The 24,021-nt window shown below is 46.0% G+C and overlaps 1 protein-coding gene across 2 annotated transcripts in view; it reads right to left on the bottom strand.

Moving 5' to 3' along the window:
* Positions 1–24,021, bottom strand: part of CPED1 (cadherin like and PC-esterase domain containing 1) — a 320,213-nt gene that overhangs the window by 139,960 nt on the left and 156,232 nt on the right. For both annotated transcript variants that reach the window (XM_078680455.1, XM_078680463.1), the window contains exon 7: positions 8,753–8,921. In XM_078680455.1, the coding sequence (XP_078536581.1) occupies positions 8,753–8,921 (169 nt within the window). The remainder of the gene's footprint in view (positions 1–8,752; positions 8,922–24,021) is intronic.

The raw sequence follows: 24,021 nt of genomic DNA, 5'->3' as shown, positions 1-24,021 counted from the left end.
TTATTTGGCATTTTATTGTATTTAATTAAGAAGGAGCAATTTTATAAGGTTCCATAGGCTCAAGTTCACTGCTGCATTTTATGGGGAAGCTACGAAAATGCTGTGCAATTAATAGCTCAAACATCCTCTTCCTTCAGAGCTGCCTTTTATTGCATTTTTATTGGATACCAATATATTAATTGGTCTTATTGAATTATCTTTGATTTTATATATTGTTGCTGATTGATTATGTAATCTTACTATGTTGTTGTTTTGATGTGTAGTACATTTTTGGCTTACTAGAAATGAACGCTTTAGTTTTTCTATTTAATAGAAATAAACGTGTAAGTGCTCATCGTTCTATCTTATACAATTTACCAAAAAGTTAGGTTGTTTCCCCCCTACGCGGTGCTATTCAAGGGGGTCTGATGGAATTGGCTGTGTTACTGTAGCCAAGTACGACAAGTGGAGTGTGCAGTTTGAATTCCATTATCCCCTGTTCATTGGTAAAGTACATTCTGTGGGACTGGCTTGTTGTTAACTGATCAGTACATGGAAGGGCACCAGGCACAGGATCATTCCATGACCTGCATGATGTCATCCCTCCGCGCGCCCCTTGGCACGTACCATGTCAGACATCAAAGAGCCTGCACTCGGGCATGCGGTTTAACAGGGCAGCCAGACAATCAGCTGAATTACATGTCTTTTTGGTGATGAGCCTGACAGCCCAGCCAAGCATTCACGGCAGCGTTAACTGTTAACCAGCACAAGACTCCGTTTCAACGATCTGCGTCTCCGTTTCAACGATCTGCGTGACACACACCGCCACCAAGCGCTAGTGTACACTGACTGACCAGCAGAGGTCGCTCCATGTCCCTCTGTCACCTACTTCTGCTTCAGGCAGTGCCAGATTAAACCCTGTGGAGACCCCTAGGCAGTCGAAATTTCATGGCCCCCCAAATTATCTTCTAATATGTTTTTAATTTCACCAACCAACAATTTTAATAAACCAATTTTGTTACACGCAACTAAACATTATCAATTATTGTTATTAAACAAAAACATTTTTATTTTATTTTAATAAAGCATTACAACTTTAAATGTTCACTTTCCCCAATTTGTTTGTGGTGAAATCTTTCAGGATACCTTTGAAGTCTTTCTTTTGAAACAAGTCATATATCAGTGGCCAAGTTTTCCTTTCTTAAAGTTGATTCATTCTTTTCTATCTTTTGGAAACAATTTAAGAAAGCTTCATTGCAATTTTCCTTCAAGATCATATTAATATTATTTTGATCCGTTGCCGCAAGGGCCCTCAAAGGAGTGGGGCCCATAGGCTGGCGCCTACTTTCCCTATTTGGTCATCCAGAACTGGCTTCAGGGGCAGATGCGATATGCGATACCCCAGCCTCAACATAAAGCTCCATTGTGATTGGTGCCTATGACCCACCGCCTCGGGTCTTGCTTACCTCAATTACTCATGCTCATAGATGTGCCTTAAGCCATCTGCAACTTCAGTTCATCCTTTTAGGAAGCTCTCAGGCCTCTACGAACTCTGAATGAGCTTCTGACCTCTGCACCCTGAGCTCAGCATCATTCTTGAGCTTTCAGACCTCTGGAACCCATGTCGATCCCCATCAGGCAGCTGTTAGATCACAGTAGCCTGAGCTCATGATCCTCACGCTTCAGCTGTTAGACATGTGCAACCTCTGCTCATGCTCACTTGTGCGCTCTTAGAGCCTTATTTATGAAGCCTTGCAACAGTTTTGCGCTTCCATTGCGTCACTTTTTGTGATGCATCAGCAGCGTAAAACATGCCCCCTGTTGTGCCCTATTTACAAAGTGCGTCACTTTGTAAACCCCTGCGCTACATTATACCTGCGTCAGGTATAATGTATGCAGGGTGGGGGTTCCCACGTAAGAATGCCTTGTAGAAGTGACGCAGTGAAACCTACGAGATTTCACTGCACCACTTCTATAGTGCAAATGCGTCAATATCTTATGCCTGCCTCACAGGAGGCGTAAGACTGATGCAGGCCCTTTCACATGGGGCTTGACCAGGACACATTGCTGGAGTTGCGTAACTTTTGTGACACAATCCAGCAATGCGTCACTTTTTCTCCTACAGATACGTCAGAAATACTGACGTATCTGTAACTCCTTGCGACATGATGCGTCATACAGTAAATATGCCGCATCCATCATGTCGCAAGGAGGGCGCACTGAGAAGTGACGCATCGCTGTTTTCACGCAGTGATGCATCACGTCTCATAAATGAGGCCCTAAGTCTTCTGTAAAATCTGCTCTTCGTCAGAGTGAGCTGCAAGGTATCCGCAGGCTAGCTCCTCCTCACCCTTAGGGAGCTTTAAACTCTCTGCAATCTTTGCACACTCCCAGGGGAGAAGGACCAGAGGACAGTGTATATGATAGTCACTTTGAATGGACCAAACAAAAACAATCAATTAAATGATATTACGTTTTAAATTATATTTTTATATCCTTATATTTTTTAATAGGGCAGACATTGAGGGTGAGCGCCAGAGTCCATTAACTATTTTCAGCTAATATTGGTGAGTGCTGTCCATTGACTGTGATGAGGGTAATAGTGTTACTTTTGATACACGGGCATAAATGCGTCTCACCTGAGCAATAAGTGTCTGCTTTACAGTGGTACATTAAAAAAAAAAAATGCGCCTATTCATCAAAAAATTGAAAAGTGCTGACTGAGAGTTACATCTCTGACCGAGCATAGTTTCACCCTTTCTAAGGATTTACCAACAGCCCCGGCAGTACATCTAGGAAGCTGTACCAGGTGTAGGTTTTCAGGCGAACTTCTGAGAACGTCATGTGACTTTTAAAAATACTCCTATTCCTCCTGTGTGGAGTTCTCCATACTGAGTAAGTACTCACAGGGAGAACGAAGGGCACTGGTTTCGCTTGGATGGGAACATTCTTCTCATAGAGAAAGCTCTTGATCTATGACCCCAACAATCTGTGGGTGGTCCATTCCCTTTCCCATCCTTGAAGGGAAGTGACGTCAGTCATCTGCTGGAGTCACCCTTCGACCATTTCTAGGGTGAAAAGGAGACAGAGAGGAGTTTTGGGTGTTCCAATTCCATTTACTCCGGCTTTTGATCACTTTTGTGAATTCCTGACGCATGTAGGTAGAAGTATTTTCAGTCTTAAACGTGTGTTTACACCTGAATGTTTCCTTTGTGAATGAACCCTCAAAATGTGCAGCAGCCCAAAGTTTTTCTTAGGAACCTGTCACTGTTAAATAGCGGATCCGCAGCATCCCACGAATGCCGACTTCTTATTTCACTCCGTGCCTTTATTTCACCACTCTACACTGCCTGCCTATCTCTGTGTCTCGCTCTTGCACCTTCTTTTTCATCCCTTCTTTATTTCTTCGTCACAGTTTTCCTTTTTTGTCGCTTTTCTATCTTGCGCTATGCCAAACTCTGATGATGAGCAATACGTCCAGGTTCCCAAACCCGAATGGCAGCCCCAAGTAACTCTAACACCTGCACAAATTAAACACTACTGCTCTCCCTGACTCCCACCCTCATACAATCTGGCTTTGAAGGGTGTTTGTAATCCATTGGCGCTGCAGCATTCTCCTTATATCTTAGCATGGCAGTTCTTAACTGCAGAGTGCACTGGGGATAATTTACACATTCATCAACTGAGGGATGATTATTTGTTCAACGACCTTGGAAAGATGCCTTTGTGCTTTGTCACAGACAACAAAGAGCGCCAATGAGAACAATGCCAATATCAATAAAATAAACAATTCACCCAGGACGTTTTAGGTACTTGGTGAAAATAGTAGTTTTCTTAAAGCAACTATCAAGTACAACCAGTTTGTTTGAAAATATTTGTACTTTCCAACATTTCTAAGTCCAATGACCTCTTTGTACGTGGGAGCAAGCCTGATGTACAAAAACTGCGAATTTCATTTAAAATGCTAATTTTACATTTCTGTTTGTGACTGATATTGTAGTTACTTAAATTCTTTTTTTTGTAAATAGCACTTGTGCAGGAAAGAGTCTAGTTTAGGGCACTAACGAAAATCGAGCATTTACGTTTTTTTGGACATGTGCCCCAGATAAGATGTTACACTATGAAGAATAGTGTCAAAACAGTCTTTTGAGCTTCGGGACCCAGCACATTGAAAACTTGCCAACCTAGGAATAGTTTTCACTGTGTGAGTGAACATAATGAAGGGGGTGTGGCCTTGGCGAGTGGGGCAGAGCCTTGGAGATTGCCGTTTTTGGACCCCCGCTCTACCAAAACTGCCACCGTTGCCGTCCCCGGAAAGTAAGAACTCATCTTGCACCACCCCTATTTGTAGCCCGGGTGTAATCGGGGAACGTGTGGCCGTGTTATGAGGCATGAAACTGTGAGCACCACAGCAGCACCTTGCGAGTTGAGAGGCCACTCATTGTGCAGAACTTGCAAGAAAAGCATTTGCAATACAATAAGTCTTGTAATGACATTATTTTGAGCTATTGACATTGTAAATGCAAATGCCTTTAAAAAAATTAAAAAGCAATGTTATTTACGATACCAAAAGCAACACCTATTGCATTGCATAGCGCGGTCTCCGTGAAGACGGCGCGTGCTTATTAAAGTTAAAAAAAAAGAGTGTGATGGGGCAGAGAGCATTGGCATAGCCAATAGGTCTCGCTTTTGGGACTTTATACGTTTTTAGTTATGCAGCACAATATCCTTGGTGCAACAACATAAACTGTTGCATGGCTAAGTAAACACTTATAGTGTCCCAAAGGCGAGACCTATTGGCTATGCCAATGCTTGTTTTACTTTTTTTTCACACCCACAAAGGAGCTCTTCTGTGGTCCTCCCCACACATCCTTCTCTGCCCCACCCCCGCTTGGAGGATGGAGGATGCCTCAATGAGTTGTTAATAAATTCTCATTGAGGTGCCTGGGATCGGATGGTCACCATAAAATATTATAAACATTTCCAAACTCCCCTTTGTGTTCCCCCTCCCACCCCTCATGTCTACGCTCCATTTTGTGGTGACTGTCGGGCTCGAGATGGTTTGTGTGAAATTCACAAAGGTGACCCCAAAATGTCACTGCATGACCCTTGGACCATTATGCTCAGAAATATTGTGTGCGTATTTTCTTTAAATCGGTTAATGACACTTTGATTGAAATGCACACACAGCCCGAGGCACTGTGAAATACAGCGATTTGACCAAAACTACACAATCTCCGTGAAAGCCAGGATGTGAATCCCCTACTCTGCTTGATTCCTGGGTCACACGCCTCTATTCTTTAGAGCGCTTCATTACTTCTAGAGACAATTACATTTTCTGCGAACTCACTGCCTCGATATATATAAATTATTCATAAAATAATCACGTTTCTGATCGAAAACCCGTTTTAATTGAATTTTAATCTGTCCATTCCGGAGAGGCAATCAAGTGCCTGTGCTGCAGCAACACAAAATCAGCATCGTAGGAACCCGTTCATTTCTAAAATTCAACAATATTTCAAAGTAACCGAAGGTTTGGCCAGAGGTACATTAAATTATGAAATACACAATAAAACTTTAGAGATGTTAGCGGAAATGATTGTGACGTGGTACTGTTAGCAGGTCACATAGTCACTGATAAAAAAAATAAAGCAAACACGTTTTACATTAGGGAAAGTTCAGCAATGGTCTAACTCTAAAGCATGCCTTTAAACAGTGTCAATCTGAGGGTTCTGCCTCTTCTAGTGTGGAGCGGGGGGAGGTCGGGGCAGGGTTTTACGGTTCCCACCAACCATCGCTGCAGCTGTTGAGAAATGTATGTGAATTATTAAAAATAACATTGTTTTCTGATTAAATTGTCCCCTAATAACCTAGGATAGATAAGCTGTCTCAAAGTTTTGAAATGTAATATCAACAAATATTTTTCGTGCCCCCGTTTGGCGCCTCTGCCGGCCTCACACACACGAGCGAAGCCCCTTGGTGGTGGCACCAAAGGAATCGTATTTTTTATTCGTGAAACAAGCTCAAGATGTCATAAGAATTTATTTTTTTTGTTTTACAATTTAAATCTCTATGTATTTTTACACGTTAACAATCTGAAATCAGTGCCGTTTCGCCGCCAGAACAGACTTCTACACACCTGGGATCAGGAATTTATGTGGCCCGCCGCAGGTAAAGTGGCTTATTTGCCTATTTCTTAGATCTGCACATACAGCGTTCCGTTACTCAGGCGGTGAACTACGTGGTTTGAAGCCCAGATTGTCTAAGCGCTACGGGACAATGCAGATGGAAGTAAGCGCTCTCTCTACAGCTACACGTAAGTACTTAAAATAATTGTATATGCGTTTTGAATTATTGTTGCTTACAAATTGTCTTTGTATAAGTAGTGTTCCTTACTGAATCCTGTCTTTTTAACAAGGGCCTCTGCCTATCTATTGACAGCACTGATTAGAGATATCAAATAATTTTTAACTGTATATAATTTTTATTTCATTACCTTTTTGATACTAATAAAATATGAATAAATAAATTGTTGTAATGTTCTAATAATCTGCGGGACAACTATATATATATATATACATTATGTGGATGAATCACCCATAATATTAATGTCATAGGAGGAAGATTTTGTTGTTTAGCTTGTGCTTCTCCCTTGCTCTCTTCCTCCCCATTGAGATTTCAGGGACCCTCTGTTGTTTATTTGTCAGTACTTAAAATAAAGACATACTTGTATGTCCCTTTGAGCTACATTTTGTCCTCCCTGTTAGCTGGAAACAATCCAAGTTGCCTAAATTGGATTATTTTCAGTTGTTGCCTATACACAGCCTGAAGCGCTGCTCTAACCGAGGAAGGGTGTTCAGGCCGGACCCAAAGGCAGGCAGGCAGGCCCCTGCTGCAGATCTGAAAAGAACCGTTGGTGTGGAAATGCTGGACGCCCTTCAATCGTGTTTTTATAAATATTTTTTGTTTATAATTTAGGAGCTCCCTATTGTGAAGAAGCAAGAAACTAAAAGAATAAAACTGCGTCCGTGTATATTGAACACACTGCGTCCAGGAGTCCTTTTTGAAAGTCCACAAACTATGATCGGAACATTTACCCCCCTTCCAGGGTCAACCCGGATTGGGTGGAGGTGTAGAACAGTTTTCTGCAACGGGCAAAATGTTTTCCCTAACAAGAAACAAAACAAGCATTACACGGACGCAAACAAAACAGATGCCCCCTGCACGCGGACGCGAAACGAAAACAAGGCAAGTGACCTGATACTGCTATTTAGAAACAGATGGCCCCCCTAACAATAAGAAATTGCTTCGCAACAGCCGCAAAGCAGACAATCCTGTCCGGAAGGGCTGGACGAAAAGGGGAAAAGGCGGCACAAAAACCCTCATTTACAATGGCAGGCCACCGTTTAGCATAAACGGTGCCGCCAGCCAATGAAAAAGAGGGGCGGGGCTTCAAGCCCCCTTCTGAAATCTCCTCTTTAATAATATGTTTTGCCGAGCATGCAACGCATGCGCGCTGCAACACTAGGCGAGACCTAAAAAAGGACGTTCTCTATGTTTTCACAAGATGACAAAAAGAACTGGACCCTCACTTCGGGGGGGGCTAACACTCCCAGCCAGTGCTGGCCCTAGCACTGGTCGCACACAGTGCAACAGTCTTTTTTGGCACCCCTCCCCATTTCCTCCTTCTCCATGAATTTCCTCACAACCACTCACCAACAATGCACCTCATCTCTCTATAGCACCTTTCTGACAAACATTTCATTTTGGTATAGCGCTACTCCTAGTTTACTCACACTCAGTTCTGTGATCTGCATGGTACACGTTCTTTGTAGCAGGCACATTAAACCTCTGTGCTGTGTGGGTGGCAGGAGCGCCCATGTGAGTGCACGATGAGCGATGCCCCAGTGTTAGAGTAGGGTAAGAAGAGTGACTGCAGGGTCTGAGTGAGGTGACCACAGGGTCGGATTGGTAAAGCGGGCACTCAGGAATGGCCGAAGGCCGGTAGCTGAGTTCTAGCTGTAGGCTGCTTTTTTGGGCACCTGTGGGCTGTCTGTGTTGTTAGGATGTCACCAGCGGCCCAGTGGGTGCCTGAGTGGCCTTTCATAGTTGGTAGATGGGCGGAGGTATCACTCCCTTTCTCATGCTGGGCCGGCCCATTAATGTATGCTGATTGAGTGGGGGCAGGGGGCCTGAGTAGAAGTGGTCTCACTTGCATTCATGTGTGGCTCAGCAATGTGAACTAATCTGTGTTTTTTTTTGTTTATCTCAGTGAAGTTAATAAAACATGCCCCCCACCCCCTTTCTTTTCATAAAATTTTTCAATCCCAATCCAACCCTGGTGACCATATGAATTTGGGTGTGGATGTAAGTGCACAGTGGGATGAATGAATAGATGGTTAGTGATGGGCTTGTTTGAGTGAGATTGCAGATTGAACAGTTAGGAGGACAGGTGAGTGAAGTGTCACATGAGTGCAGGGTGAGTAGTGAGCTCATGTGACTGCAGGGTGAGGCAGAGGGTGAAGCTCTCTTGGCCCTATGGGCATTGTACGCCTGCTTAAAATCAAAATAACAGACCTTTAGCAAATAGAACAAGGTTGTACGTATGTTGTCACCAGTGTGGAGCTACTAAACAGATGGATAATTAGCTATGCCCATTCTGCAAAAATTCATACTAATAATGAGTGTATATTATATTATAATGTGAAGTATTTTTTGTATTGAAAAGTAGTCTCTTGTACATTTTACAGAACATAAAACATAGTAAAGTTACCTGCACAAAACCGCACATCATATAGTCTTCAAACAAAAGCATGCTTGGCCTGTCTTCCCGATACACCGTTATTGTGTAGCTATTTCCAAATGCGCTGGTCAGAGTGATATCCTCTGGTCCCGGAATAGTGATATGGTTATTACCCAAGCCAAGGGGGTAGTTGCCATACCTAAAAAAAAAAAGAACATTAATTACCTCGGTCATAGTACTTGTTTTATCTGTCTTGGAAGGATGAAAGGCTGAGCAGACCTTACAATGATTCAAACATGGGACCTGATGTCACATTGATTTCAGCAGCTAGCTTTCCTATTGGTGAATAATCAAAAATGCTATGACTCTGTTACTAGGAAACGTATATATTTCGTAAAGTGAGGCACAGTTTTTTCCCACTGCATGTTATGATTGGGCTAAAGTCCAGATCCATGATGGATGAAGGCAGCCGAAAAGGACACATGCAGGAAGCCATAACAAGGCATGCGCCCCCCATTGTGCTCCTCTATGAGATGACCAAGTATGCCATTGGTTGTAGACAAGCATTGGCATTGCCTATCGCTTTCGCTTACCGTTACACACACAGAAGACCGATTAACAAAATTAGGTCATGGGAGAACCACAAGAACTGCCCGAACCAGGCCCAAAATAGCAGACCTTGTGGATCATATGATTCTCACTGACCCTACTTCCGTCACTGAGAATGATACAACTGTCCAAAACCTCCTGAATCAATCATTTTAAGCATCGAGCCTGTGACAGCAGCACTAGAGTATGCGTCTCGCTCGCAAGGCACTTTTGTATACATAAAAGGGTTTGGATCCCGCCCGTTGTTTACCATTTGTTGGCTTGCCTGGCACTCTTCTTTACAGCCTCGCACTTTGTCAAAGCAGGCCTAACATTGTTTCCTTTCCTCTCTGTGCAGCAGGGACCAAGCACTGATTGATTCAACTTAGTCAGTGCCCATTCGTTGCTCCAGTTGTGATTGAGGCAGTGCTTAATTTGAGTTACTGGTTTCTGGTGCTCAGCACCGGTACTTTTTTGTCAAAACCGTCGTATGTGACAGTCTACCACAAGGCAGCACTGCCTGTCTAATTTAGTGATGAGCACAACAATAGTTAATTATTAATTCAATATACATTAAAAACTACTATTATCAGCTGCCTAAGTCATTCTTATAGCTTTGGGGCTTGGAATAGTTGGCTAATAGTTGCATTACTTTCATTGACAGCAGTAGCAGAGGGCAATGTGTGGTGCTAGCTGCAGTGGTATCCTGACAAGAGCCCTGGCACTTTTTTATTTTTTTTAAATTAAGCACTGGATTGAGGTACTATTTTGTTCTGTTTAACTTTTAGTGCCCTGCAAACAGAAGGCGTGTGACTGGCAAAAACGTGCCCAGCAGGACAAACAAAACTGCAAAGATTTAGTTTCTCACTTTGCATTCATGTTTTCTTTTGTTTTTGCTCATCAGCACTGTTGTCAAAAGATGAGGATTATTTGATTGCAAAGCAACATTGTTTCTTTTTTGTGTGTAATTTCTGAAATGATGCTTTAACACATAGTCGTGCAGTACACCCCAATCTACCCCACTCCAATCTGCCCCCACGCCAATACATGCAAATCCACCCCACATCAATCCACCCCACTCAATTTAATCCACCCCACCCCAGACCAATCCAACACCCCATACCAATCCTAACCACTCACCCAAATCCAATCCAATCCAATCCAATCCAAAACACCACACTCCAACCCCCCCAACCAACCCACTACAATCTGCCCCCTCCAATTCAAAACAAGTTGCCCCACTCCAATACCCCAAAAATCTGTCCCACTCCAATCCAAAACAATCAGCCTCACTCCAATCTTCCCAACTCCAGTCCAAAACAATTTGCCCCACTCCAATCAAAACAATCTGGCCCACTCCAATCTCCCCCACACCAATCTGCCCCACTCTCATCTAAAACAATCTGCCCCACTTCAATCGGCCCCACTTCAATCCAAAACAGCCTACCCACCCCAATCTGCCTTACTCCAATCCAAACAATCTGCTCAACTCCAATCTGCCCCACTCCAAACCAAAACAATCTCCACTAATCAATCCAAACAATCTGCCCCACTCAAATCTAAAACAATCTGCCCCACTCCAATCCAGTCCAGTCAACCTCATCTCAGTCCACCCACTCATCCCAATTCACCCCACTTCAATATAATACAACCCACCCCACTCCAATCCAATCCACCGACCCCAATCAAATCCAGCTCATCCCAATACAATTCAGCCCACTCCCTCCCCAATCCACCTCCCACCACAATCCCAAAAATTGGCCCCACTCCAATCTGCCCACAACAATCTGCCCCACTCCAATCCAAAACAATCGGCCCCACTCCAATCCAAAACAATCTGCCCCACTCCAATCTGCCCCAATCTAATCCGCCCAACTTCAATCCGTCTCACTCAACTCCAGTCCATTCCACTTAACCTCACCCCAATCCACCCACTCTATCCCAATTCACCCCACTCCAATCAGCTTCAATCCAAATCAATCTGCTTCACACCAATCTGCACCACTCCAGTTTGCCCACTCCAATCCAAAACAATCTGCCCCACTCCAATCTTCCTGCTCTAATCTGCCCCACTTCAATCCACCCCATTCCAATCCAGTCCAATCCAATCTACCTCACCCCAATCCAAACCACTTCACCTCAATCCAATCCACCCCATTCCAATCCACCCCACTCCAATCCAATATACCCCCATCCAGCCAAATCCAATCCACCCACTCCAATCCACCCACCCAACTCAAATCTACACTGTCCCTACCCACCTAAATCCAATCCACCCCACCCCAATCCAGTTCACCCTGCCCAATCCAGTTCACCCTACCCCAATCCAATCCACCCTAATCAATTCCACCCAATCCAATCCAACTCAATCAATCAATCTCAATCAATCAATCAGGGGTTTATAAAGTGTGCTACTCACCCATGAGGGTCTCCAGGCTCGGGGAGGGGGAGGAGGGAGGCAGGCAGCTTCAGCTCAGTCGAAGAGCAAGGTCTTGAGGTCCTCCCTGAAGATGTGCAGGTTGGGGGAGAGTCTGATGCTAACCGGGAGTTTGTTCCAGGTTTTGGCTGCGATGTAGGAGGAGGCCCTTCCTTCTGCTCTGCTTTTATGGTTGCGGGGTGTCTCCGCTAGGGTGAGGTCGGCGGATCGGAGTTCTTTTGGGTGCGTGGAAATACAGTCTATCGTTGAGGTATTTGGGTCCGATGTGGTGGAGGGATTTGAAGGCATGGGTGAGAAGCTTGTAGGTTATTCTCTTCTCGACCGGGAGCCAGTGTAGGTCGTGAAGGTGTTGCATCATGCGTTCGTGCCATGGGGTCCCGAGGGGGAGTCTAGCTGCGGCATTCTGGATGGTTTGGAGCTTGTGTAGAAGGGTCCTGTTGATGCCGGCATAGAGGGCATTTCCGTAGTCCATTCTGCTGGTTATGAGTGCGTGAGTGACAGTTTTTCTGTGTTCGGGGGGATCCATTTGAAGGTCTTTCGGAGGATGAGGAGGCAGTTGAAGCTGGTGGAAGCGACAGCGTTGATCTGGCGTGTCATGGTGAGAGAGGAGTCAAGGATGATGCTGAGGTAGACTGTCAGAGTGGGAGGGCTCCCGAGGACGGAGGGCCACCATCTGTCATCCCAGGCAGAGGTCGAGGGTCCCAGGATGAGGACCTCAGTTTTCTCCCTGTTGAGCTTCAGGCAGCTGTCCTTCATCCAGGCATCCCTCATTCCTTCCTAGAAGCTGAGCCTGGTGTCCCCGGGAACCTTCGTGAGGGAGAGGATGAGTTGGGTGTCATCGGCATAAGATACTATGTTGAGCCCATGCTTTCTGACAATGGCGGCGAGGTGGGCTATGTTGATGTTGAAGAGTGTGGGGCTGAGTGATGATCCCTGTGGTACTCCGCAGTTGATCTCTGTGGGTTCGGAGATGAAAGGGGGGAGTCCGATCCTCTGGGTTCTGCCGGAGAGAAAGGATTGGATACAGTTGAGGGCGGTTCCTTGTATCCCGGTGTCTGATGGAAGTAGGTTCCGGAACTTGTTGCAGGGTTCTTGAGATAGTGTGAAGTCCGTGGCCGTGGCCTCGCTGGGGGGTTTGGTGAGTTGCTATATGACGTTGAAGAGTTCTCTAGTGTTTGTTGCATCAGTGTCGAGTTTGTTCTTGATGAAGGCCCGTTTGGTGTCCCTTATGAGCTGGTGGTAGTCCTTCAGGGTGCTCCTAAGGTTGTTTAGGTCTTCCATGGTTTTAAGGCTTTGCCATGTTTTCTCGAGGCGTCAGTGGGTGCGCCTGGCGACTTGGAGTTCGATGGTGAACCAGGTGGCCTTAAGGGGGCATTGTTTGGCAGGGTTGCAGAGGGGGGCAATCTTGTCGGCGCATCTGGAGATCCACCGATGGAGTTCTTTGGCTGTGGAGTTGGCATTGGTCGTGGTGGAGGGGGGTCTAGGAGGAGAGTGGAGTTGAGGTCTTTCTCTGTGATTTGGCTCCAGTTCCTTTGTGGCGGGCGTGGGGTCGGTTTGGGTGCGGTGGTGGTGTTGAAGGTGAAATGTACGCAGTGGTGGTCGGTCCAAGGAGGCTGCGTAGTGTGGCTGAAGTGGACGTTTGACCCTCCTGTGAAGATGGGGTCGAGGGTGTGTCCTGCTCTGTGCGTGTAGTCCATGGAGGTGATGGCATGGGGTTCAATGAGGTCAGTGATGGCTGTAGTGGCCAGGGAGCGGGGTTCCAGGGGTCTGTAGGTGAGGATGCAGCAGAGCGTGGTCCTGGGGGAAGTCTGGATCTGGAAGTGAAGGTGTTCTGTGTTGGAGTGGGGGTCCCTCGTGCTGGAGGTGGAGAGTCTGGAGGGAGGTCTTGTGTGCGATGGCGAATCCTCCTCCTGGGCAGTGTGGGCGGTCCCTCCTCTGGATCTTCCAGCCGTCGGGGATAGCAGTGGCGATGTCGGGACCGGAGGTGGTCTTGGTCCAGGTTTCCGTGAAGAAGGCGATGTCGGGCACGAGGGTGTCGATCAGGTCCCAGATCTCTAGAGCGCGTCTGTGGAGGGAGTGTACGTTGAGGATGATGCACATCAGGCCTTCGGTGTCCCAGGCGTCCCGTAAGCCACTGGGGGCACTGTATATGGTGAAGGAACGATAGCAGAGTCTGCAGGAAAAAGGCCCGTGGGAGGTGTTCGGTGAGGAGCCCTGGCAGTCCAGGTGTCTACGGAGGTTGAGAGCGTGGAGGGTGGTGGCATCATATCGGGTTCCTGGCGCTGGTCGCGGACGGGCCCATATGGGCTTGCCTTTGGCGCGTTGCTGCGCGACCGCGCATCAGTTGGCATTATGTAGGGGAGGGGAGGGACGCTCAGCTGGGAGGTGGGAAACGGGCGCGGGCAGGGGGTAGGGGGTAGGGGCGGCGGGTCAGCAGAGGCGGGAAACCAGGAATGGGAACTGCAAGGGGACAAGGGTGCAATGAACAGTAACAGCAAAACACAGAGGAATAATGACAAAAACAGATTAATAAATGACAAAATGCAATAAAACAGAGGAAATAAATGACAAAATGCAAATAAAGACAAAATGGACAATACTCGGTGGTCAGCAGTTACCGCGTCGTGGCAAGTAGCAACCTAGAAACCCCAGGCACGGTGTTCAGCGGCGGCGAAGGAGCTGCCGAGGAGAGTGCAGGCCTGTGACCGAGGTCAAGGTCTTACTAGCGCTCCCCAGCAGCGGTAGGCATTATGTAGGGGAGGGGAGGGATGCTCAGCTGGGAGGCGGGAAACCGGCGCGGGCAGGGGCCGCGGGTCAGCAGTGGCGGGAAACCGGGAGATGGGAACAGTGAGGGGACACGGAGGCAATGAACAGCAACAACAAAACACCTCACTCCAATTCAATCCACCCCACTGCAATACAATCTACTGTACTCTGCTCCAATCCACCCACCCCATGCCATGCCAATCCAATTGACTCCACTCCATTCCACCTGACCCCAGTCTACTCCAATCCGCCCACTCCAATCCACCCCACTCTACTCCAATCCAATCCACCCACCCCAATCTAATCCACCCAGCTGCATTTCAATCTACCCCAATCCAATCTAATCCACCCCATCCAGTCTACCCCACTCGACTCCACACCAATGCACCCCACTCCACTCAAGTCCAATTCACCCACCCCACTCTACTCTTTCCACCCCACTCTTCCCTAATCCAATCCACCCAGCCCCAGATCAGTCCACCTCACTCAATTCAATCCATCCAGCCCACCACACTCCAATCCACCCCACTTCATTCTGACCCAGCCCACTCTAATTTACACCACCCCACTCCAACTCACTCCACTCCAATCCATTCCACCCCCTCCAGCCCAGTCTAATCCACCCCCTCCACTCTAATTCACCCCACTTCAATCCAACCCCAAACCAATCTAATCATCCCCAAACCAATCCACCTCACCCCATTTCAGTCCAACCTACCCAGTCCACCCACTCCAATCCACCCCACTCAATCCAACCCACTCTACCCAAATTAAATCCACTCCAATCCACACGACTACCTCAATCCACTCCAACCTGCTTCACATTATTTCACCCCACTCCACTCAAATCTACAGCACTCCACTCTATGACACTGCACTCTATGACACTGTCTGCCACTGAACCATTGAACTCTACTCCCCTCTACTCAACTCTGACACACTACTCCCCCTACTCACCTCTATGACACTCTACTCCAACAAATCCAGTCTACAGCATTCTATACCCCAACTCCACTCTAGGATAATCCATACCACTTAACCTTAGCCATGTTGAACAGCAGCCACACTGGTGTACAACGTGGCAAAAACACATTGCCAAAGGTTATAGCTCTTGTATAGGCGAGGCGTATTGGCTTTGCCAATGCTTGTTTAGTTTGTAGGCATTTTGATTCCTTTGTGAATGAGAGAACAATTTGTAGATTTTCATGGAATTTTCCAGCACATACCAAGAATAAAAACAAATATTTCTACCTGCACTACTGGGGAGAAATCTAGGCCAGCTACAACTGGATACGTGTGGACTAGCAACTGCTCAAACATTTTAGCTTATTAATTTTGCTTCTTCATCCATTACCTCATCATGACCTTTATATCATTACTAATGCCTAACACTATTCCTATCATTTAACAAAAATACGTCCTTGTTCTTTAGTATTAATCTGGTAACAGTGGCATTATTTTTATTTAATGTTAGAAATACTGCACCTGAACTCTATTGCTAGTCATAACTCTTACATTAGCTATCAATTTACAGTCATTTAGAGAACTTTAATTAAATTGAAACGCATTTCATTTTATTTCTTTTTGTTGCTATCCCTAATATCATATCTTATAAGAAAAAGAAAATATGTTTCAGTTGAATTGGTGTGTTTGTATATATATTTTTGATATTTATGTTAAATATTTAAAAATAATAATTTTGTACCTTGACTGGTTTTTAAATAAAATGCAAGTAGTTTTTTAATTTGATAATATTTAGGTAACAGTAAACAATCTTAAAGAAAATTATATTAGTTGTTGTAATACTTTATTCGACAAATGTATCATAAAAGTACAAACATACAAAAATACATAAAAACAATTTATCAAGTATTACAGTTTCATTTAAAAACATATCAACGCTACAAACATTTAAAAGATGGAGGGGGCGTCTACACAGAATTAAAATTCATTCTTGGGGAGGATCTGAACAGGCGTTGGATAGCAGTTTTGACCGAATAAACCAGGCGCTCGCCAAGTACTTAGCGACCCCACAAACAATATACATGGAGGTGGTGTTGGTTAAAATAATGCGCAGGGCTGATCTATGGTCCCTGACTCCTAGCTCCCTACACACTGGTTTCAACCATTTTGCTCTAGCCTGCTTATAAGCAGTACATGCAAACAGAAAGTGGCCAAGTGATTCTTCCAGACATGGGCAACCTGGGCATTTTAGATCGTGCTCCCTCCTGACCTTCCATCCTTCCGTGAATTTTTTGAGGGGAAGGGTACCATATCTTAATTTCAGGAACAAGGTTCTATCTCGAGGGGTCTGGATGAAGTCCAGAAATGGCTCTAACTTTCTGAGGGGCTTGTGATCAAGAAAGATGTTCGTTAAGGGACCCCAGCTTGATTTATGCAGGGCCTTGGCCTCTACCCAATCCCAATAGAGTTTTTTAACAGTTGGTTTAGGTGGGGGGGATTCTGAGGCCCAGGGTCCGGCCAAACCTATTGATACCACCAGCTTCTTTAAATTGTTAAGCCACTTTATTTTGTTGGATGCATTCAACCTAATTAGCTCGTCCAACAATAGAGCATATTTTGCTAGTTATGGGGTCCTTCTGAGACGCACCCAGAATAGCATAGGGCGAAGTTGGACTATCTCAGAGATCGATCTTTTGCCCATATCGAGGAATAGTGGCTTCAGAGGGGTCGAGGGAGGAAGCAAAACTATGTCTCTCATGAACTTGTTCTCTGTAACTACCAATGCCTTAGTGTTCTCAGCGCCCCATAGTTCAGAGCCAAAAACTGCCGAGGCTAAAGCTTTCCCCTCATAAACTGCCAGGGCAGGGGCTATTGGTCTGCTGATAGAGAGTCGTTGATTCTTTAGTATTGCTCCAGAGACCCTTTTAAGAATTAAAACCATTTTGGACAAATGGGAATCCCAGCTCATGTTGTTACAGAGCCTAACCCCTAGGTACTCGAATTCGTCCACTACCTCTAGAGGGGACCCATTCAAAGAAAGATAAGGCTTCCTACGGTTTCTGTTTGCAGACAGTACCATCAGCTTCGTTTTCGCAGTGTTAACTGTTAGCCCACGGTCTTTACAGAAAACACTAAAACGATCAAGCAATTTTTGCAGGCCCTTAGGGGTTTTAGACATCAGGAGGGTATCATCCGCAAAGAGGAGTGTGGGGGTTTTCTCCCCAGCAAAGACAGGGGCATCAGCAGGGTCCTCCATCAAATGGTCCACCACCCCATTTATAAAGAGGGAGAACAGTGTCGGAGCCATCACACATCCCTGCCGCACCCCTCTTTTGACTGGTACCCTCTCTGTCAATTGACCCTGGTTCCCCCACCTAATCCTTGCATAATTGTCTTCGTGGAGTTTAATAATAAACTGCAACAGATAACTAGGGAAACCCATGTCCAAAAGGACCTCCCAAAGTTTGGCATGTGGGATGACATCGAATGCTGTTTTCAAGTCTATGAAAGCCAGGTACAGATTACCCTTGGTAATAGACACTGACTTCCAAAAGACTGCACAGAACCGAAAAACCTGGTCCATCGCTCCTACATTGCGCCTAAACCCCGCCTGGAAGTGGGTCAAGATGTCCTCTTTTATTAGCCATGACTCTATCCGATTTATGATGACCCTGCCAACTACCTTTTGAATGGTATCGATTAGACTTATTGGTCTGTAGTTGGCAGGGTCCTCTCTATCACCTTTCTTGTATATGGTGATAACCTCCACACCCTTCCAGGATTCAGGGACAGGGTGGCCATTCTGGATTAGATTCATTAAACAGGATATAAGATCTGCCCATAGTGTGGGGTCGTGCAGTAGCAGGTCCCCCGCCAGGCCATCTGGGCCAGCCGCCTTCCCTGGTAATATTTTTAAAATAGCGTCCTGAGCTTCTCGCGGGGTAAAAGGCTCTTCCTTAGTACCTACTCCATGCCGGGCTCGCTCTCGAATGCCATAACTGGGGATTTTAGATGACCTTCAGCACTGTCCTCGCAGTACAACCTTAAAAAATGGGAGTACCATTGATGTCCATTTATGTGATTTGAAATCTGCTCTGCCCCCCTTCTATCAAGACGCCTGAAATGGCAGAAACCGGTCCCCGGAAGCTTGTCTCCTTTCTGGTGAAGAATTGGCTTGGTAGTTTGGTCTGCCCTGTTCCCATGATGCACTGGGCCAGGGACAGACTAATTTGCATATAGCCAGGTTCTGAGCTGGGATGGGGCAGTGAGCTAAATAACGGTAATGGATCAAGCCCTGATCTTTGGACTGGGTAAGAGTGGTCTGCTTAATTCAGACACTCTGTTCATCACCACCCCCTTTTCTGAATCATTTTGTCCACCATAAGCGTGGAAGGGTATACTCAGACATGAGTCCCTTGCTCACTGCTCCATCAGGATTCAAGCAAGCCGGGCCGAAGACGCCTGAAATGGCAGAAACCGGTCCCCGGAAGCTTGTCTCCTTTCTGGTGAAGAATTGGCTTGGTAGTTTGGTCTGCCCTGTTCCCATGATGCACTGGGCCAGGGACAGACTAATTTGCATATAGCCAGGTTCTGAGCTGGGATGGGGCAGTGAGCTAAATAACGGTGATGGATCAAGCCCTGATCTTTGGACTGGGTAAGAGTGGTCTGCTTAATTCAGACACTCTGTTCATCACCACCCCCTTTTCTGAATCATTTTGTCCACCATAAGCGTGGAAGGGTATACTCAGACATGAGTCCCTTGCTCACTGCTCCATCAGGATTCAAGCAAGCCGGGCCGAAGACGCCTGAAATGGCAGAAACCGGTCCCCGGAAGCTTGTCTCCTTTCTGGTGAAGAATTGGCTTGGTAGTTTGGTCTGCCCTGTTCCCATGATGCACTGGGCCAGGGACAGACTAATTTGCATATAGCCAGGTTCTGAGCTGGGATGGGGCAGTGAGCTAAATACCGGTGATGGATCAAGCCCTGATCTTTGGACTGGGTAAGAGTGGTCTGCTTAATTCAGACACTCTGTTCATCACCACCCCCTTTTCTGAATCACCCCTTCTATCAAGAGCATTGATCAATTTCCAAAAAATGATAGAATTTTTCCCACAGGCTGCAGCCTTAAGCTGCTGCCAGTGCTCCTCCTCCCAATCCTTCTTGGCTGATGTTATGCTACTGTGGTACTCTTTTCTGGCTAATCTCACTGCTATGGGATCCTTACTTTTTATGGCTAACGTGATAGCTTTCCTCTTGTTCCTGCAGTTTGCCGTATACCAGGGGTTGCCCTTAATAGGTTTTTGGTTTGCCATAGACATCCCCTGTGACCTCTTGGAAAAGAACTCTCCTATTTTATCTGTTAAGTTCTTATACAGTACTGGCAAGATTGATCCTGGAGAATGAGGTGCTGCTAGGGCAACGGTTGCAAGGCGGCGAGTTTCAGCCAAGACTAGCTCTTTAATACTATTAAGTTTCCCCTCTTCGCACCTAACCACGTTCCATTTTAACTTCCGGTTACAATTGGAGGGGAAGGCCTCTTTGGTGATCATCTCTGGGTTTCCACTTTTGCTGGTCCCGTTTGCCCAGTGGATTTCCATACATAGTGGATTATGGTCACTATCTGTTGATTGCCTGACCTTCATGTCAACTAGGCTAACCCATGACTTGATGTCCAAAAGGATGTAATCGATTCGAGATGGGCAGCATATCCTATTAAAGGTCATTGCCCCATCGCGATCTGACACAGTTCGCCCATTCAGAGCCCGTAGATTGTGTTCTAGAACCAGAGCATTCAGCTGGATTGCTCTGGCCGTCCATTTCTTAATAGGATCAAGGACTAAGGGAGGTATAGTCTGCCTCCAATCCTCTGAATTAAAACCTAGTATCTCTTCATCATCCAGGGGTTCAAAAGTGCAATTGAAATCTCCCCCCACTAATATTTTAGATCTAGGTGGAAGAGCTGATAACCTCCTGTCTAGCAACTCTATTGTGGGCGAGATTAGACCACCCTGTAAACCTCTTGCATAAACACAAAAGAGTTCAAAAGTAGTACACCCGGGCAGGCTCTTTAGGGAAATGTGCAAGATGTCATTGGAATCAATATTATGGGAGGTGACAACACAATTCAAATCTATCTTTACCCAAATATGCAGGCCACCAGAAGGGCGACCTTTCCCCACCGTGACTGCAGGGATAAAATAGGTTGAATACCCATTTTTATATTGAGGGGTCAGACACCTGCGGCCACATGCATCATTGTAGGATTTTGCATTTCCTAAATTGCGAAAATTAAGGAATCGCAATTTAGGAATTGCAAAATCCTATGCATCAAGAAATCCTAAAATTATTTAGGATTTCTTAATTTTCGATTCCTTAATTGCGAATCACAATTAAGGAATGGCATTACATTGATTCCTATGGGCCTAGAGGCCCATAGGAATCAATGCCGTTTTGCCTTTTTTTTTTATTGGAATTCGCAATTTGTTGATGCATTGCAAGGGTGCAGAGGGGGGTCCAAAGGACCCCCCCTGCACCCCTGAAATGTATTTTAAAGTGCATGTTTCACACACACATGTCCTAAGGACATGTGTGTCTGTAACATGACACTTTCCAAAATGCATTTTTGTGCTTTTTTAAAGAATTTCGCAAATTAACACGAGGGTCAACCTCGTGTTAATTTGCACTTCCTATTTCAAAATTCGCATTTTAAAAAAAATTGATGCATTGCATTTAAGAAATCGCACAAATGCGATTCCTTAAATGCATTCGCATTTTTAGGAAATGCAAAGAAAAGCGAATTTTGAAAAATTGTTTCATTCATCCCAAAAACGTATTTAGGTAGCGCAAACGGCCAAATTTACCGATTCGCACCGTTTGTACTTCCTAAATAGGTTGATGCATGTGGCCGCAAGTTTCTTGGAACATGCATATATGGAAAGTGTTTATGAAGTCGTTCCAATCAGGGTTAACAAGGTTTTTTTTAATCCTGCTATGTTCCAAGGCAGAATATTAATGGAGATAGGAGCTACAGATAATTCCTTCATTAAAACTGGAGTACTGGGTTCCTTTTCTCCTCTACCAGAACTGATAATTCCCATACTAACTGGGCCATCCCTGCCAATTTTTCCCCCTACCCCGGAGGGAACAGTCGCCACACTCTTACCAGTTTGTCCAGAAGACATGGTTGGGAGTCAGTCCACCCCTTCCAGTCCACTGTATCGATTGTAACAGGGGAATAGGGGATAATTGAGCTGTGGACCAAGCCATTCCCCGTTAAACTGGTTGCCACCTGGAATAGGCCTCCCTGCTCTTCTTCGTACTGGGTTCCAACCTCCGTCGTCGTCCCCACCGCAATTGGTAGAATTCTGGTCCTTCAGAGATTCGGACCTCATCCTCCCCCTCCCACAGATAGAGGTCCTCGACCAACTCCACCTATTGTCATGATGTTCCGTAGACATATAGAAATATGACAGGGGTTTAACCATAATCGTGGTGTTGTTGTTACATGGGGGACCAGAGCAAATATACTCCACCAATCGCGGGTCCTCAAATGTAACAAAAACACAGTCTCCCTGTAGACTTTTCTTATTCTCACCTACCCATGGAGCTCTCTCCACCATGAGCATTTTGTTGTTAATATTAGGAGGCGGAGGATAATTTCTGTCTAACCAGTGACATACTTTGTTGTTAAGTGCCCAGAAAGGTTCAGAGGTGGCGGGGGCAAGCTCGGGGACACCTGTTAAAACTATCACATAGGGACAGGCGTCAGGTGGTAAACTGATGTTCCGGCGTGACTTCGGTTTCTCAGGATGGGGCAAGGAGGGTTTGGGGACTGAAGTGCTAGAGTCGATTACACTCTGAGGAGTAATGGGTACATCAGTAGCTGGCTGGTTTGTGCAAACTTTGCTGCCCTTAGGGATAGGAATTTTGGAAAAGCAGGTCTTGGGGGTGGGGTTTTCCCCTACAGATTGCTTCTTGGTTATGGGCGGGAGACTACGAACAGGAGCCGGTACGTTAGAAGCCCTTTGGGCATGATTAGTTTCCCTGGTTTTTAGTTCCAGGGAAAGAGCCTGGAGCTGGTGTTCTATGCTCTGCAGTTTGATTTCCAGGGGCGAAAGTAGAGATTTGATAAGGTCAGATATGGAACTCAAAAGTGGAACGTTCCTGTCCTCTAAATCCTCTCAAGATTCATCACAACTGCTATTGTCAAGAATGCTAACCAGACTACTGTTAGAGACTGTATCATCTGGAATACCCATTGGTAAGGGGTGGGATACATACTGAACCTTATCTCTCCCTGTGTTGTGACCGGATTGATCCCTCCCCTACTCAATACTACTACTAACACCTGCCATATCATCATTCAATCCCAACATCTCTTGAGTAACTAAGTTGGCACCATTGACCTTGTGGGTTGTTCGTTTTGATTTGGGAATTGCACCTTCCAAAATACCCCTTTGGGTATGGATGTTCTCATGGTGAACGAGAGCTGGTGTAGGTATTAAATTGTTAACCAATAGGGTCGAGGGTGGGGAAGTCAGGGGAGGAGGGTCCAAAAGAGACAGATGGATACTGGTAGTGGTGGGAGACCTGGCGTCGGTCTGCATAGGATGGGGATCAGAATTACTTAAGACTTTGTTTGGGGTACGCGCCGAGGCTATATTGCCTAATGAAGACCTTTTGGCTTGAGCAAGGTCCTGCGAGACCCTTCTTTCCATGAGGCTATTCCCTGATCAATTAGGGAATTAGTGCGAAGGATAAAATTGTCCAGTGTGCCTGTTAGTTTTTTGGGTTTTGCACCTGCCGCAGCCTGGCTGCGGGTCTCACGAGTAGACATAGCCTTTAGCAAAAATAGCAGATGTCAATAAAGTATAGAATCAGATTACTACCAAAATGTGAGACAATTAACACGTACCTGACATTGATGGGTTCCACATAAATAATACAAATTATATAAGCGATGGGAGAATAGTAAATAAAAAGGTACCAGTACAAGAGTCAATAGAGGTATGCTTGTTATACAGCAAACTTTGGATAGTGGGTTGACCAGGGATACAGGCCCAGTCCAGTCTCTGCAGGCCTCGGAGGGCCACAGAGGGCCCGCCCTTTGTCCGGGCTTAGTCCCGGGCTACGTCCCGCGAACGCGCATTAGTTCCACCTTAAATACACAGAGGGACGGAAAGGGAGGAGTCACGGGAAGAGGCGGCAGGTGCGCGAGATGTAGAGAGCGCACTGCCTGATGGGCCTCGCAGTCCCGGTCTCCTACAGTCCAGCAGAGTACAGGCTCAACAGCCACAGTTCCAGGGTCCCAAAACGAGCAGGTCTCCTCCAACGCGGTGATTTCCAAGGGTCAGCAAAATCCGACTACGAGCGGCCCCCGCGGAGCGGGGGCCGCGAGTCGTGATTTAAAGGACAAGGTGCTCTGAGGGGAGGAGACACGGGAAGAGGCGGCAGGTGCGCAAGATGTAGAGAGCGCACTGCCTGATGGGCCTCGCAGTCCCGGTCTCCTACAGTCCAGCAGAGTACAGGCTCAACAGCCACAGTTC

Source organism: Lissotriton helveticus, chromosome 1_1 (genome assembly GCF_964261635.1).
Source record: "Lissotriton helveticus chromosome 1_1, aLisHel1.1, whole genome shotgun sequence".
Lineage (NCBI taxonomy): Eukaryota > Metazoa > Chordata > Amphibia > Caudata > Salamandridae > Lissotriton > Lissotriton helveticus.
This window is presented reverse-complemented; position numbering and strand designations above follow the sequence as displayed.